General features: G+C 41.3%; 1 protein-coding gene across 1 annotated transcript; it reads right to left on the bottom strand.

Moving 5' to 3' along the window:
- Window positions 1-5,618: 5,618 nt before the first annotated feature.
- On the bottom strand, window positions 5,619-14,346 carry LOC115016942 (multivesicular body subunit 12B-like). The gene is made up of 4 exons (XM_029445078.1): window positions 13,516-14,346; window positions 10,033-10,088; window positions 9,676-9,735; window positions 5,619-8,751 (listed from the first exon to the last, which is right to left on the bottom strand). The coding sequence occupies exons 1-4, from the start codon at window positions 13,634-13,636 to the stop codon at window positions 8,665-8,667; spliced, it is 324 nt and encodes a 107-aa protein (XP_029300938.1). The 5' UTR covers window positions 13,637-14,346; the 3' UTR covers window positions 5,619-8,664.
- Between the last annotated feature and the right edge of the window lie 2,282 nt (window positions 14,347-16,628).

The following is a 16,628-nucleotide window of genomic DNA, read 5'->3' as shown; positions in this document are numbered from 1 at the left end:
TTGGCCGGAGAATCGGAGCAGCGGGGTCGGTATTACAGTCACTTTACTGCACCGTTGTGACGAAAAGAGAGCTGAGCCAGAAGGCAAAACTCTCAATATACTGGTCGATCTTCGTTCCTACCCTCACCTATGGTCATGAAGGCTGGGTCATGACCGAAAGAACGAGATCACGGGTACAAGCGGCCGAAATGGGTTTTCTCAGACTGGTGGCTGGCGTCTCCCTTAGAGATAGGGTGAGAAGCTCAGCCATCCGTGAGAGACTCAGAGTAGAGCCGCTGCTCCTTTACGTTGAAAGGAGCCAGTTGAGGTGGTTCGGGCATCTAGTAAGGATGCCACCTGGGCGCCTCCCTAGGGAGGTGTTCCAGGCACGTCCAGCTGGGAGGAGACCCCGGGGAAGACCCAGGACTCGGTGGAGAGATTATATCTCCTCACTGGCCTGGGAACACCTCAGGATCCCCCAGTCAGAGCTGGAGGATGTGGCCCGGAGAAGGGAAGATTGGGGTTCCTTACTGGAGCTGCTGCCCCCATGACCCGATCCCGGATAAGCGGTAGCAAAAAGGGGGGAGTCAGCTTGCGGCCGGTGGGCTCCCGGCCTGAGTCGGGCGGTGGGGGTATGTGGCAGTGGGGTGTGGTAATGGCACTGGCTGCTGGGGAGAGATGGGAGTGTCTCAGCTGGAGATCAGACAGCTGGACAGAATCAGGTAATAGGGTCACACAATATGCATGTGAACCTGGTTCTGCTCTCTTGCAGTAGGCTGAGTCCTGGGGGGAAAGACGTGTCTGCCACAGGGAGCCTCGGATACTGAAAGGACGTTTGTGAAGCTGTTTGTTTTGTTTGCCTGAAAAGGCTGAGACTAGCAGCATTAACTGTTTTTATTTACTGAACGTCCTGTTCCTTCCGTCATTTTTATCTGGGTGAGAGCAGGGTTGTCTCACAATTTAATCGGTGAGTTGGTCTGTAGACTCATCCTGGTTCTTTTTTCATTTTGGTTCTCAATCTGCTTTTGTTCAGAGTTAACAGAAAATGTTTGCTCACATATTTGAGTGGGGAAGTGTGCAACATTGAAGTTGCGTAGTTGTGTCTCAAAGAGACGGAGCCTCATACATAATGCTTTCATGTGCGCAGTAGGCTCTTGTTCAGTGTTGAGATGACCAGTAAGATCAACTAAAAATGCCAGGTCTACCAAACATGGAGGGTCTCTCAGCTCATGAAGAGGTCGGTCCTTCGCTTTCAAAAACAGATCGATTTCTGATCTCAGGGAATAAAACCGCTGCAGCACAGAGCCGCGACTCAGCCAGCGCACATAAGAACTGTAGAGTGCGTCCCCGTATTCAGCATCGATATCAGACAGGAAAGCTTGAAATTCTCTGTGGTAAAGTCCTCGTGCTCGAATTATGTTGTGACCTTTAGACTCCTAAGACCAAGCAGCTCTTCCGTAACGTAAAAGTTATCGTCAACTCCCCGCAAATGAACAGCTGTGCGGTGTCTGTCGCATCTGTGCTCTCATCACATGCAATCGAGTAAAAATCTAAAGCACAATCTTTATCTGACACTTGATATTTTAAGTTAGCTGACAAGTCAAAACTGTGTTTCTGTGTTAGAACTAAGAAGTACGATACATTCAAGCGCAAGTTTCTATCTGGGCCATATTCCATTATACTATATATATATAGAATTTGCTGTGGACCAATTAAAATTGGACCAAGGACCGCAGTTGGCCCGCCTTTGGACACCCCTGGTTTAGGGTCTCCAACACGTCAATCGGTTCACAGACTGTGTACAAAAAAATCTGACGACAATAAATGCACCTCTTCCCACTTCAATTCAATTGAACACATAGATGTCCCACCCTCTCCAATACAAAATAATAAGATAGGCTTATCAGCTGTCAATAAAAAGGTGATAGTCCTGTCAAGTTTGTCAACGTCACTCTGAACCTAACCAAATGTGCTAGTCATGGAATGGCCATAACAAACAACATGTTCAAACATAAGGATGCTCATAAGTGTACGTGGTACCAGAGCACCCTAGGTCAAAGGTCAACGATCGATTTTGTAATCATATCATCTGATCTGAGGCCACATGTTTTGGACACTCAGGTGAAGAGACGGGCGGAGCCATCTGGTGGTGAGTTGGATCAAGGGGTGGGGGAAGACTCTGGATAGACCTGGTAAGCCCAAACGGGTAGTGCGGGTGAACTGGGAACGTCTGGAGGAAGCCCCTGTCCTGGGGATCTTCAACTCACACCTCCGGCGGAGCTTTTCAGACATCCCTGTGGAGGTTGGGGGCATTGAACCTGAGTGGGCAATGTTCAAAACCTCTATTGCTGAAGCTGCAGTGATGAGCTGTGGTCTCAAGGTCTTAGGTGCCTCAAGGGGCGGTAACCCTCGAACACCGTGGTGGACACCGGTGGTCAGGGAAGCCGTCTGACTGAAGAAGGAGTCCTTCCGGGTTATGTTATCCGGGAGGACTCCAGAAACAGTTGCAGGGTACCGAAGGACTAGAAGGGCAGCAGCCTCTGCCGTGTCAGAGGCAAAGCAGCGGGTCTGGGAGAAGTTCGGAGAAGCTATGGAGAAGGACTTTCGGTCGGCACCAAGGTGCTTCTGGAAAACCATCCGGCACCTCAGGAGGGGGAAGCAGGGAACCATCCATGTTATCGGGCGGTGGAAGGAGCACTTTGAGGAACTCCTGAATCCGACTAACACGCCCTCTATGGTAGAGGCAGAGCTGGAAGCTGATGGGGGATCATCGTCAATTTCCCTGACGGAAGTCACTGAGGTAGTCAAACAACTTCACAGTGGCAAAGCCGCAGGGGTTGATGAGATCCGTCCAGAAATGCTGAAGGCTTTGGGTGTTGAGGGGCTGTCTTGGTTGACACGCCTAGTCAACATTGCGTGGAAGTCTGGGACAGTGCCTAGGGGGTGGGTCATGACCGAAAGAACGAGATCACGGGTACAAGCGGCCGAAATGGGTGACGGACGGGTGGCTGGCGTCTCCCTTAGAGATAGGGTGAGAAGCTCAGCCATCCGTGAGAGACTCGGAGTAGAGCCGCTGCTCCTTTACGTTGAAAGGAGCCAGTTGAGGTGGTTCGGGCATCTAGTAAGGATGACACCTGGGTGCCTCCCTAGATAGGTGTTACAGGCACATCCAGCTGGGAGGAGACTCCGGGGAAGACCCAGGACTTGGTGGAGAGATTATATCTCCTCACTGGCCTGGGAACGCCTCGGGAACCCCCAGTCGGAGCTGGAGGATGTGGCCCGGAGAAGGGAAGATTGGGGTTCCTTACTGGAGCTGCTTACCCCGCGACCCGACCCCGGATAAGCGGTAGACGATGGATGGATGGATGGATGGACGGATGGATGGATAGAACGAAGGTGGTAGAAAACATACTATTTCCACGTGGAGTGGGAAAGAGTACGAACGTGAAGGACAAGTGTGTGTGCCTTATCTGCGGGACCAGTGCTTCAGTTGGCAAAAGAAGCAACATGGAGCGCCACCACACTCCAGTCCACGATAACTTTGAACGGGATTTTACTGCAGGCAGCACGCTACGGACTGAAAAGGCGAACCAGCTAAAAGCAGCACTTAAAAACCAGCAGTGTTTATTCACCTAACCGACGAAGAAGGCCAACGTGTCAATGGAGGCCTCATTTAAAGTGGCGCACATCTTAGCTAAGCACAAAAAGTCATTCACCGATGGCGGGATGGTGAAGAAAGCGATGACCGCAGTGGCTGAGACGGTATTAAAGGACAAAACCATCTCTGACATGATCAGTGCTGTTAAGACTTTTAAAGTAAAACTGTAATTTTGCCTTCAGCAACTGAAAAATAAAAGACTACAATACTTCAGTGGTTAACATGCTGGAAAGCCATGCAGGAGATGATGTTTTGGATTTATATAAGTATTGTGACCTCTTGTCAGGAGTTTGAGGATAGGTTAAATGATTTTGATAAGCTGGAACCCTATGTGGTATTCATTGCCAACCCCTTCATGGAGGTAGGCATCAGATATTTCAGAGAAGATGGCTGAACTGTTTAGTGTCAATCCTGTGGAAATGGAGGTTATAAATCTCCAAAATCATGTTCAGCTTAAGTCTCAGCAACACTCACAACATTTCTGGAGCCTTGTAGACCCAGAAAACATTCACCAAGTAGCACTGGAAATGTCTGCTTTATTATTTGGCTCTACATACCTTTTGTGAAACAGCTTTTTCTGACATGAATGTTATGAAATCTAAATTCAGAACAAGACTGACTGATGAACATTTAAATGACTCTATTAGAGTGAACCGAAGTGGGTACACTCCAGCATACACCTCTATGGTGGACTCCATGCAGTGCCAGTCATCTCACTCACTGTAAAAAAGAGTGAAAGCACTTATTTTACACATGTGCCATAAGATGCTTGTAAGGTGGTGATTAAGGGGATGTATTTACTATGTGGGCCATAATAAGAAGTGAACAAATTGTCGTTTTCTTGGACCTTGATGTGAAGTTAACATTTTTGATAAGCTTTGGGTATTGCAATTTCACACGTGTACAAAAAGTAGCTTAATTTAGTGCTATGTGAATAAATGCAAGTAGCTCTTGGCCACTTTCATTTTTTCAAAGTAGCTCTCAGATGAAGAAAGGTTGGAGACCCCTGGTTGAGCCCCTTGAGGCAAATTTGAGATTTAGGGCTATAGAACACTACATCCAACAATATTCTGCTGTACACTGTTATATGATGGTATCATATTACTTCACATATTAAAATGTTTTACGTTACAGGTCATTCAGCAGACGCTTGAGCAGAGCAATTTACAGTGAACTAATTACAGGGACAGTCTCTCTGGGGCAACTCAGGGTTAAGTACCTTGCTCGGGGGCACAATAATAATAATAATATATTATACTTGGTTAGCGCTTTTCTAATAACTCAAAGATGCTCGGACAATGGTGGCAGCCCTGGCATTGAACTCACAACCATATGGTGATGTATTTGGAACTAGACCACTAGGCTATCACCACCCACATCATACACAATAGTGTTCCTGTTTGAGTCTTGCTCTTCTGTAGTTTCTATTTTTATTTGATAAACTTTTGATTCTTGAATTTATTTACATCTAAATGTAACATTTCCTCTCCTTTTTTCTGTCCTTGTACAACTTTATAGTTGTACAAACCATGTTTCCCCTCTGGGGATTAATAAAGATTTATCTAATCTTAAAGAGCACACTATACTTTCTCTCACACTTTCAACATCACACTGTAAGTTTCATATTGGACCACGATTCGCTTTCAAATGAGGTGTAATGTCATATAATCATATCTTTAACTAAGATGTAAGGTGACCACAAAGAAACTTTCCTCCTTCAGAAAATGAACGTGAAAAGAAACTTCTCAGCAAAGGGAAAACATCAGTGAAGTGACAATAAGCAAAACACATCTTTGACTGGAATGGGGCGTCAGAACCTTATTCAATCCTTCACATATATAACATAGGGCAATGTTACAGTTATCTTTGAACTCAAATATCTTCATCAGTATCCACCTCAATTATCCAGTATTGATCAGGCTGCAGTTGATTGACATCACCATCCTTACTAAAAATAATAATCAAACTTTAAGTCAAGGACTTAATTTCAACATAGTTTAATACAACTTCCTTATAATACACATTCTGACACGGTTTTGTTCATTATTTAGTGAATAAAATCTATTTATGAGGCAAAATCTGTGACTTTTGATCAAGAACCTACCAACATAACTGTCCTATTGAAACCTCTGACACCTCGTGTCACCATGCATGCGAACTAACATCAAATCTAGATTATTATTTGTTGTTAATGCAGATACAAGGTTAGTTTTTAAATGCAAAAACTGCAAAACTTTAAGGAAAACGACACAGCTGAGAAATGGTTACCACAGAGCAGGCAGATACAGACATGTCGACAGTGCAATGACAATTTTATGTTACATATCTGAAAACACCAGAGGCTTTAGGACAACATTGGTCACAATTCTGAAATAACTAATAAATTAGACAAAATAAAAAGGAGCTAAACCATGCAAGCTATGGTAATATTGCACAATTCAAACAAATGGAGTGAAAAAAAAATCTAATTTTACTCAGTAATTGTTTACCAAAGCCTTGGTGCTTCACAACACAATACTGCAATAACATGAAGGAGAAGTTCTACTTAATACAAAGAGACATCTTGTTGGAGTGAATTTAAGGGCAATGTCTAAATGGATTTAATAAATGTCTCTTACATAAAATCCTACCAGGAAAGGATTATGCCCTTTGAGCAACTGGTGTTCTTTTCATTTGAAACATGTGCAGGAAGTGTTGAGTTTCGTTGACGGTAGCTTAACAGCAAATAAGAAAAGCAGCAGAGGAGAGTAGGACATTGTTGGTCACAACAGGTAAACATGAAGGAAGGTTTGAAACTGCATCAACAGCAATTTAACATCTGAAAACAAAATATGATGAAATATATTTGTAAAATAAGGGAAACCAGGCCATGGACAGTATTTGAGAATTTCTGTTATATCGGTATTGGCATACATGTTTGCCCATAAGTAACAAGGAACATCAAATACATGTTTGAGGTCATTTAGAAACAGTGTCTCCATTTCACAGTGAGTCCACCAGAGAGCACTGACAAGTTGAATTGTACACTGTAAAATCATCTACTTTGTTTGTATAGGTATATGCTAAAAAACAAATATCAGCTGTTGGTAATGGATAAAGTAAAATAAAAGATTCCAATTCTGTAATTAAGAATTGTGAATATTACTAAGCCACAATTATTCTGATACAATCCCTTCTAGGTAAACTTTACGAGACACCTTTTAAATTTGTCACACAGCTTTTCCACCAATGAGGTCATTTGAAACATTTCCAATACCAACAAGCTTGGCTGTTGCCTGACAGCCGCTCCACTGTTGTTACGCAGTGCTGCTGGTGAATTGACTATGGAATGTTCCACTTGTCCTCAGACCGGCCCAGCTCGGACCCCTTCTTGGTGTCAATGTCCCGTGAGTCTCATTAGAGCTGCACTCTAGTGGTTCTGAGTTGGAGTTCACATGGCAAAAGGGTATAAAATAAAACTGCTTATTAAAGTTATAAGACTTCAGACAGATTCAAGCTAAAAGAAAAGTTAAAGTGTAGCTGAATTAAAAGCTACCTTTGTAGGCACAAAGGTTTTTCACATGCAACCAATGTACTCAAATAAACCTTTTTCCTTTGTTCATGCATGGAACCAACAACACTTTGTAACACTAACTACAACACCTTTGTGTTTGTTAAAGCATTGCACCCAAAAAAGTAACTCAAAATAGTGAAGATAAATCTGTAAAGAAATATAGAATGTAAAGAAACTAGGGCTGGGTATCAAACCTCGATCCCTGTTTGTGGTAAGGTCTGAAATATGTCCGTGGCACAGACACAAACACAAATGGTAACGCACCAAAAGTTGGTAAGATAAGGATACTAACAAAGAATAAGAAAACTCAACAACAAAGACATTTTCCCATAAGATCAAAATTAGTACATTTAGTGGTAGCTGTAGTTTTCTGTATGTAACAAATTAATCGTACAACTTTGTTGTGATCATGAAGGTTTCTGCTTCTAATAAAAAGGTCTGCTCTAGATACTCAACGTGGACAGTATGTAGAGTTGCACAAGCTAATGTAATAGCAGCCAGACATAATTCATAGAACCCAGGTTACATACACAACTGTCATTGTGCCTTTAAGTCATCCAGGTTAAACAGGGCGACGCTTCATTCTACTTTTTATGAACATGTGAAGGGGAGTGCTGAAGATAAAAAACAGAGTGTTCCACTTCCCATGAAAAACGTTTTTTTTTCTTTACACATTTTCTATAGTCAAAGTAAGGTACTGAAAAAAGCATTGTTTTGGTAAATCTCAAGAGCTCATCGCTAATACGTAAAATGATACCCTAAATGATGCCCTAAAGAATGTAAAAAGAAAATCACATTAGCAATGGTTGACAAAACTCAGCAGAAGAGTGGTGTGTGTGTGTGTGTGTGTGTGTGTGTGTGTGTGTGTGTGTGTGAGCCCAGCTGCTGGCTGGCTCATCTACACACAGTGGAGGAGTGCTTAATAGGAAGCACAGTGAAAGTCCAAAACACAAAGTGCACTCACAGTCACACCAGTATATTACAGAGCAATGACAATCTTTCCTTTTGTATTTGCAACACATATACTGGGAATGTTTGCCCTCCTGGGGCCGTGATTCAGGCCAACGACAGCGGCATGCGTGTCATGAACAAGGAAGGAAAACATGATGGCTGCTCTCACACTCTCACTTCATTTCAGAGAGCACCCATCAGAATAAAATATCCACTTGATCCTTCAGGTTGGACGGTCTAATTTGTGTTACAGACAACAACACTTCATGATTCTTTTGAGAAAAGAAATGTATTTTAAAAATCATACGAGTGAGATTCCTTTAATTTCCTTGAGTAAGAAACTATGGGCAGTTCCATCTCATCAATGTTGTACGTAGGGGTTTCAGCCAGACCCAGAGTCCCTCAGTGTTCTCACTTCCTTTGTAATTCAACCGTACAACTAACAAATGGAGACCATGACATCTCCCAGAAGTCTAGAGTTGTCTTTCCTTCTCAGGGACTGTTTGTGTGTACAGGAGGATCCTCAGGCCTCAGAGCTCAAGGATGATCTTGTTGGACTGGGAGGAAGGCGAGCTGCTGCACTGTGCTCTGTGCGGAAACTGTAATCATACTGACAGGGGGAGAGTCAAACATTATTACTGTGCAATGTGGTCTGCAAAACATGTGTGATACAGTAGATAGCCTCTGGTCGACAACAGTGCGTAATTACAAAACATTTCTATTTGTGGAGCGCGTAAATAGAAATGTGGATCCAGAACACCGGATCTCTCATTATAACAGCCAGGCTGCCAACACATTCTTCAAGTCATACCAGCGCAGATAAAGCATAATTCCTGTTTATTACAACTACAAAGTCTGATGGGTAATGAGGGTTACTATTAATATTTCAGTTTGACCTCCTTATGAAGAGATTTAGATTACATTACAGGTCATTTAGCAGACACTCTTATCCAGAGCGACTTACAATGAACTAACTACAGGAACAGTCTCCCTGAAGCAACTCAGGGTTAAGTACCTTGCTCAGAGGCACAATGGTGGCAGCCCTGGTATTGAACTCACAACCTTCTGGTGTTCTGTTAGGAAGGCGTACTACTAGGCCAGGGGTGGCCAACCCACGGCTCTTTGCCCAGTTTCATGCGGCTCTTCAGTTCATATCGAATTTTATTTGTGAGTGTGTGTGTGTATGTGTGCTGTCAGTATGAGATCATGACAGTGCGTCTAATTTTGATGTGACCCAAGAGCCAATCACAAAAATGGCTGCAATGCAGTGAACCAATCACCTATCGTAGAGTAAACACTATCTGACCATCTGAGTTCGATCCTAAAATTGCTCGTGTTTGTAGATCCATCTGACTATGTTGTAGTTCACTCAGCTCAGCCAATACTTTGGTGAGTTCTATGTTATCATAAAAGATGGACCAAGTTATGAAAATTAAATTAATTTGTAATAAACTGGAGTTCTCCTATTTATTATATATATTATAACATTAGCAGAACTATAGTTACTCCAACTAAACTACATTGGTCTACTCACCTCTTTCTCAATCTCAGCCAATGACTTGATTGTAATGCCCATGAGATCCACCTGCTGCAGCTGAACATGGAGAGCAGTTACGGTTAGTTAGGTAGTTGTGCAGTTATGTGAACACATTCAGCTTTAACACCTCTAATGTTTCCTATACAGCTCTTTTCTTTCAACTCATTACTGCTGCTACACACAAACAAGAGGACTGCTTTACGGGTTCAGCATTCTTTTACACTGGTTAAAATAAACATCAGCAGAACTTGATTATAGGTGTTAAATCACATCACTCTGCTATAGAAGGATAAAATGTGTGAGCCGCCATCAGGTCAACCTGCCACCAAAGGGTTAAAGACTCAGGCAACTTACATCGGATGAGGCACAGGCAAACTTGTCAGAGATAATGAAAGGCACTCCATCCATTGCTGAAAGAGACAAAAAAAGAATTCCAGCAAAGTAAAAGAAAAACATTTAGAAATCTACAAAAGAATACGTAGGGTTCTATTCTAGTGGCACAAGCGCAACGACCAGAGCAAAGTGGTAGTTCTAAGGGCGCACAGTGTGCGAGCATTTTAGCTGGCCATTTGGATTAATGTAGGAGCAGCAGGGCAAAAGCCAGTGTTTGCCACAGGAATTTGTGAGACTACGGTGGGTGGACATCGGAACCTCTAGCGTGGTCCGGTTGCATGCTTGTACATTTTAAAGTTAAATGCATCAATCTGGGGCACTTTGAAAGGAATGTTAAGAAGTTAGATCTATGACGAACTTTGTGTTCTTATAAACTATTTTTGGTTAATAATGTTGTGCTCTAAATGTAGTCATAACCACATTGGTTTTATAGATAAACAAATATCATCCACTGTTTCTGCTCCCACCCTAACCCACCTCACTCGTGCAAGCCATATATGCACAACAATATATAATGCTATTTCCATCACTCATCTGAAGTGTTCCTCCAGTCACTGTGGCAGTATGTGTGCTAATGTTCAAGCCAAACATATTTTTAAAGTAACATAGTTACACTTAAAGTACCATATGTACCATGCAAGTCACTGAATTTTTTAACAACAAGGTTCTGCAATTGTTTCACAGTAAAAACCTTATAAGGAAATGAAGATTCTGTCCACTGAAGCAAAACAGAGATTTTAAGTATTGTAACAAGAATTTAACCGGGCAAACAGGAGCTGACAAGATTTAATTAATGTAGAAGAACGCTTGTTTTTGTCAAAAGGTAATATGCAACGAGTACACAAAGCCATGTTTCTATCCAAACATTATATTGTGAATTAACTTTTTAGAAAGGTTGGATGGAATCGTGAAAATTCAACAAATCTTCAGAATATCCCTTAAAAAGGTTTTACAGGTGTTTTTAATTCTCTTTTTGTAAAAAAAAAAAAAAAAAAAAGGTTCAAGCAGCAAAGGACTGTCTGTAAATGATCTCTAGCAGAAATTGTTCCAGAGCTGTCAAAAGCACTGCTGCACCTGCAGGGCAGACAAAATAAAGGGACGATATCGGCACCCGTTTGTCATCATCTTGCTTTGGAAAACAAGATATACGGTCTCGTATGAGCTGAAACAGATCAACCTGCCAATTGCAGTAAGATCTAGACAGCCAAACAAAGTCGTTTTCTTGTTTTCTGTCACTTTATTTGGGGGGATTTAATTCAATATGCAAACCATCAAAATGTACACAGACTTAGTTAGTTGCACAAACACACAGATGGCTAACTATATACAGGACTGTCTCAGAAAATTAGAATATTGTGATAAAGTTCTTTATTTTCTGTAATGCAATTAAAAAAACAAAAATGTCATGCAATCTGGATTCATTACAAATCAACTGAAATATTGCAAGCCTTTTATTATTTTAATATTGCTGATTATGGCTTACAGTTTAAGAAAACTCAAAAATCCTATCTCAAAAAATTAGAATATCATGAAAAAGTATACTAGTAGGGTGTTCAACGAATCACTTGAATCGTCTAATTAACTCGAAACACCTGCAAGGGTTTCCTGAGCCTTGAAAAACACTCAGCTTGGTTCAGTAAACTAAATCACAAGAATGGGGAAGACTGCTGATCTGACTGCTGTCCTGAGGACCATCATTGACACCCTCCATCAGGAGGGTAAGACACAAAAAGAAATTTCTCAAAGAGCAAACTGTGCACAGAGTGCAGTTTCAAAGCACATCCACAAAAAGTCTGTTGGAAGGGGGAAATGTGGCAGGAAACGCTGCACAACCAAGAGAGATGACCGCAGCCTTAACAGCATTGTGAAGAAGAGTCCCTTCCAGAATTTGGGGGAGCTTCAAAGACAGTGGACTGAAGCTGGAGTCCAGGTATCAAAAGCCACTGTTCACAGACGTGTCTGGGAAATGGGCTACAATAGCCGTATTCCCATGGTCAAGCCACTTCTGAACTCAAGACAACGGAAGAAGCGTCTGACTTGGGCTATGGAAAAGAAGCACTGGACAGTTGCAGAGTGGTCCAAAGTCCTCTTTTCAGACGAAAGCAAGTTTTGTATTTCATTTGGAAGTCAAGGCGCCAGAGTCTGGAGAAAGGCTGGAGAGGAGCAAAATCCAAGTTGCTTGAAATCCAGTGTGAAGTTTCCACAGTCAGCGATGGTTTGGGGAGCCATGTCAGCTGCTGGTGTTGGTCCACTGTGTTTCATCAAGCCCAGAGTAAATGCAGCTGTGTACCAAGAGATTTTAGAGCACTACATGCTTCCGTCTGCTGAAAAGCTCTATGGAGATGAGGAATTCATTTTCCAGCATGATCTGGCACCTGCCCACAGTGCCAAAACCACCAGTAACTGGTGTACTGACCATGGCATTACTGTCCTCGATTGGCCTGCCAATTCCCCTGACCTGAACCCCATAGAGAATATGTGGGGTATTGTGAAGAAGAAGCTGAAAGACACCAGACCCAACAATGCTAATGAGCTAAAGGCCGCTATTGAAGCATCCTGGGCATCCATAACACCTCAGCAATGCCACAGGCTGATTGCCTCCATGCCACGCCGCATTGATGCAGTAATCCGTGCAAAAGGATTCCCAACCAAGTACTGAGTGCATTAATGGACATTTTCAAATGTTTGATTTTGTTTTGCTGTTATAAATCTTTTTTTTTTACTTGGTCTGAGGAACTATTCTAATTTTTTGAGATAGGATTTTTGAGTTTTCTTAAGCTGTAAGCCATAATCAGCAATATTAAAATAATAAAAGGCTTGCAATATTTCAGTTGATTTGTAATGAATCCAGAATGCATGACATTTTAGTTTTTTTTTTTTAAATTGCATTACAGAAAATAAAGAACTTTATCACAATATTCTAATTTTCTGAGACAGTCATATATATATATATATATATATATATATATATATATATATATATATATATATATATATATATATATATATATATATATATATATATATATATATATATATATATATAAACTATAGGCATAAAGGCCTGGTGAGCTCCACTGAGCTTCACTTGTTAAAGAGAAATGTTAAGGCAGTTAAGGCTACTAAAAATGACTTCTATGTGAAATTGTAATACTACTATTGAGATAAAAAAAAGAACTAAACCTTAATTTTGACAATTTGATTTCATGAGTTCTGTTGAGGAAAAAAATTAGCGGCAGAAAAAAAATCTCATCAGCTACACTAGCAGCTCTGGTAGGTTATACTTAGGAACAGCAGTGCTGTGAGCTAAATGCTAACATCAACAAGCTAACATGCTCCCAATGATAATGCCAATATGCTGATGTTTTGCAGGTAACATTTAGCATGGAGTTGGATTGGCACATTGTCGTCAGCATCCTCTACACGAAATTACAAACTGCTGACCTGAGATAGCATACAGGTTGGAGTTCTGGTGCTCATAGTCTGGTCTGGTAGCGTTCTTCCCTCTGAAGCTGGCTGGGAGGGTCATAGAAATGTGTCTTGGGACAAAAAGAAAAACAAACATACAGCATCTGGTTAGTTAGTTCAATGGAGACAAAACACTGAATCTAAGTTTATCTGTTCCTTGCTGGAAGACCATAATGTGCTGGTGTTCAGTAAGATGTCTTCTGAAAGCCTCAATAATCAAGGAGTATTTACACCAAGTTAAGATAAGTCTTTACTTAGTTATTCTGACGCACACTTTTAAAGCTGGAGCAAGTACAGAGGAATGGACTGCCGGACAGGAAACAGCTGGGTCCTCTCAGGTATTATCTCTTTATCATTTTTCTCCTCCCTTCACTTTCACCACAAGCCAAAGGACATTAAGGGATCCATTATTAACTTCCTCTCATGCATGAAGTACAGTACCCTAACAGTTTGTCATTTTGACAGATTAGACACTGATTGAGGGCAATCTGCCCTAACTTTAAATAATTCACAGCGTATCTCCTCTCCTCTCTGTGAGGAGCAGCAGCACTTATATTGTTAAGTTGCATTGTTCATATTTGCTTGTTTACACACAATGGCCGCAGTGTTTATATTGGTTTCCGCTGTCACAGCAGAAATCCAAAATGTGTGTGTTGACATCCTTTTAATGCATATCTGAAAGCTTGATCTGTATATTACAGTGTTTCCCCTAGGTTTACTGCTTTGGAGGGGCGCAAAACAGAGCGAAGGAGAGAATGTGAATGCGCAAAGTAGACGGTACAAACTGAAACGTGCACATATATTAGATCAACAGCATAAGCGTTTAGTTTATTTAATAAAAGAGCACCTCTTCAATGTGAAAAGTGAGTTGTGAATATAAAATTAAAAAAACACCTTGAATTTCAGGGGGGGGTTCTGTTGATAAATAGGCTATGTAGTGAATATTATACTATAAGTAGAATTAGATCCCAGTGGTGGCTGCATATTATTGTTTCAGATTTGTGTAGTCCAAACATTTCAAATTACGCCATACCTCTAAAGTCCAAAAGTCAACATTTATTGAAAAAATATCAAAGTCAAATTGTGCTCTGAGGGAATTATGTTCACTGGACTTTATGACCAGAGATGTGTGAGATTTTCCCTGGTAGCTGGAATGCTCAGATGTGCAGAAGATGAAAAATAAAAAGAGCCTTTTGATACCTTCCCAACAAAATGGCCATCTGGAATGAAGTGGTGAGGGAGAGTGGTGTGAAAATGGTTGTCAAACGCTGCTTTTTAATGTGTGTATTGTAACAATAGTTTGTATATTTACAGTCATAGGAGGAAATATTACCTGATTAACTGTGTTTGTACTTCAAGTAGCAGGGAGTTTCCACAGAAAACAACCCTCAATGTAAGTGAGGATATAAAGCCCCTCTGATGACAGAAGCTGGGTCATACAGAGGAACACATCTGCATGTCAGGTGATCTTAAAAGCAAATACTTTTGTCATTTACAAGGCATTTGTATGAAACTGCAAGTTTTTTGGTCAAATCAGAGCAGATGTTTGTATTGTTGCAACCGCTAAAGTATTAGTGATACGTTATCATATATAATCACGTTATCATATATAATCATGCTAAGAACACCCAACTCCATTTAAAAATAACTTTGTTTAAAAGCAAACAAATACACTTGGCTGTATTTGACATTTATTGAAACTGCTAAAAATGTGCAAAAATGTATTGAATAAAAGCATCGCCTTGTGTATTAACCAACACATACTTGTATTAGCCAATAGCTATATATACAGATTTCTCCACAACGCCCTTGTCCCTGATCATTTTGTAACAAGTAACGCTAGGCCTAAGCATCTGTTGAAAAGAAAAGCATTAATAACTGAATTAGAACATGTCCTCGATTACTGGGCAAGGCACGCATTGGTTCTGTGGTTTAACAGTTAACGTTAACCTTGTAGATAACCGACATACATATACATATCCCTTTCAACGAATAACGTCGTTTAACGTCATTAAGCAAAAACCAGCTTGCGTCTGTAACTTTTGTTCTCTTCCAGACCGTGGTTTAAACGGTAGCGGATAAGTTAGCTATGCGACACAGCTAACAAGCTAGTCAGCTAGCGTTAGCACGCTAACGTAAATAGCCAAACACCAGCTGCGACAAACGGGCAAAGCTGTCACACATTAACGTTGGCTAGGTTGTTCCTGGCCCGCCCGGTGGGCAAACGTTATTTTCCATGTGGTTGAAGAGTTCACCGCATATATCCAAGTCACTGTTGTAACGTTATCCCACCGTCTAAGACAAAAGCAGCTTTACGTGTTCTAGAGTCACTTGAAGACAACGAAGCTGCAGTGGCTGCTAATGTTAGTTAACTAGCCGATTAGTCCACTTACCCAGCGAGGTTAACAGTTGAATTCGACCTCCGTGTATTTTCTTCTATGTTAATCAGTCACCTTTTCACAGCTTTGGAGAGACTCGCATTTTTACGAAATTGGTATAATCAACGAACCATTGCAAAACATAAGCCTGTTTGTATATATTTGCATGGTGGTTCTCCAGCTAGCGATTTCAGGAGTGTGCCATTGGTGGAGCTGTCGGAAGGGATTGGGATCCGGGGAGTGAGCACTGAACCAGTGGCGGAGCCGACTCCCGCCCCGTTGCCTACGTATTAAACATTATGTACTAACACTTGCTAATAATACAGTCTCTTGTGGGATTTCTTGATAAAACTCTCGGTGGAGAGGACTGCCTACAACCTTTTACATGCATTTCTCCAGAAAAATAAATGAATGTGGGATTTTAGGAGCATCAAACATGAACAATATGAAATCTCATAATCTCAGGGGTCCAACATACTCCAGTCACTCTATAACAATTAGATTGTGGTAAATTAATAAATTGCAAATGTGTTTGTAATTACCAAATGCACCACTAAATCATATCAGACTATAACCTGAAATCATAGGGGCCTGCATCATTACCTGACCTCGAGGCCCCATTTTGTAGAGGGGCATTTCATTAAAAACAATTGTGCTCACTCAATCAGGTTACCACAGATGTATTACTAACTACATACTAATTGGCCTAAT

Source organism: Cottoperca gobio, chromosome 12 (assembly GCF_900634415.1).
Source record: "Cottoperca gobio chromosome 12, fCotGob3.1, whole genome shotgun sequence".
In the NCBI taxonomy this organism is placed as follows: Eukaryota; Metazoa; Chordata; class Actinopteri; order Perciformes; family Bovichtidae; genus Cottoperca; species Cottoperca gobio.
Note: the sequence above shows the minus strand (reverse complement) of the source record. Positions and strands in the feature narration are given on the sequence as shown.

What these genes read in the sequence shown, in the direction of transcription:
- LOC115016942 (XM_029445078.1), bottom strand. Translation starts at nt 13,636, where the DNA reads ATGTTTGTTTTTCTTTTTGTCCCAAGACACATTTCTATGACCCTCCCA. An exon ending in CAACCTGTATGCTATCTCAG is followed by an intron (nt 10,089 to 13,515) that starts GTCAGCAGTTTG and finishes TGTCTCTTTCAG; the next exon opens with CAATGGATGGAGTGCCTTTC. An exon ending in TGGCTGAGATTGAGAAAGAG is followed by an intron (nt 8,752 to 9,675) that starts GTGAGTAGACCA and finishes TCCCCCTGTCAG; the next exon opens with TATGATTACAGTTTCCGCAC.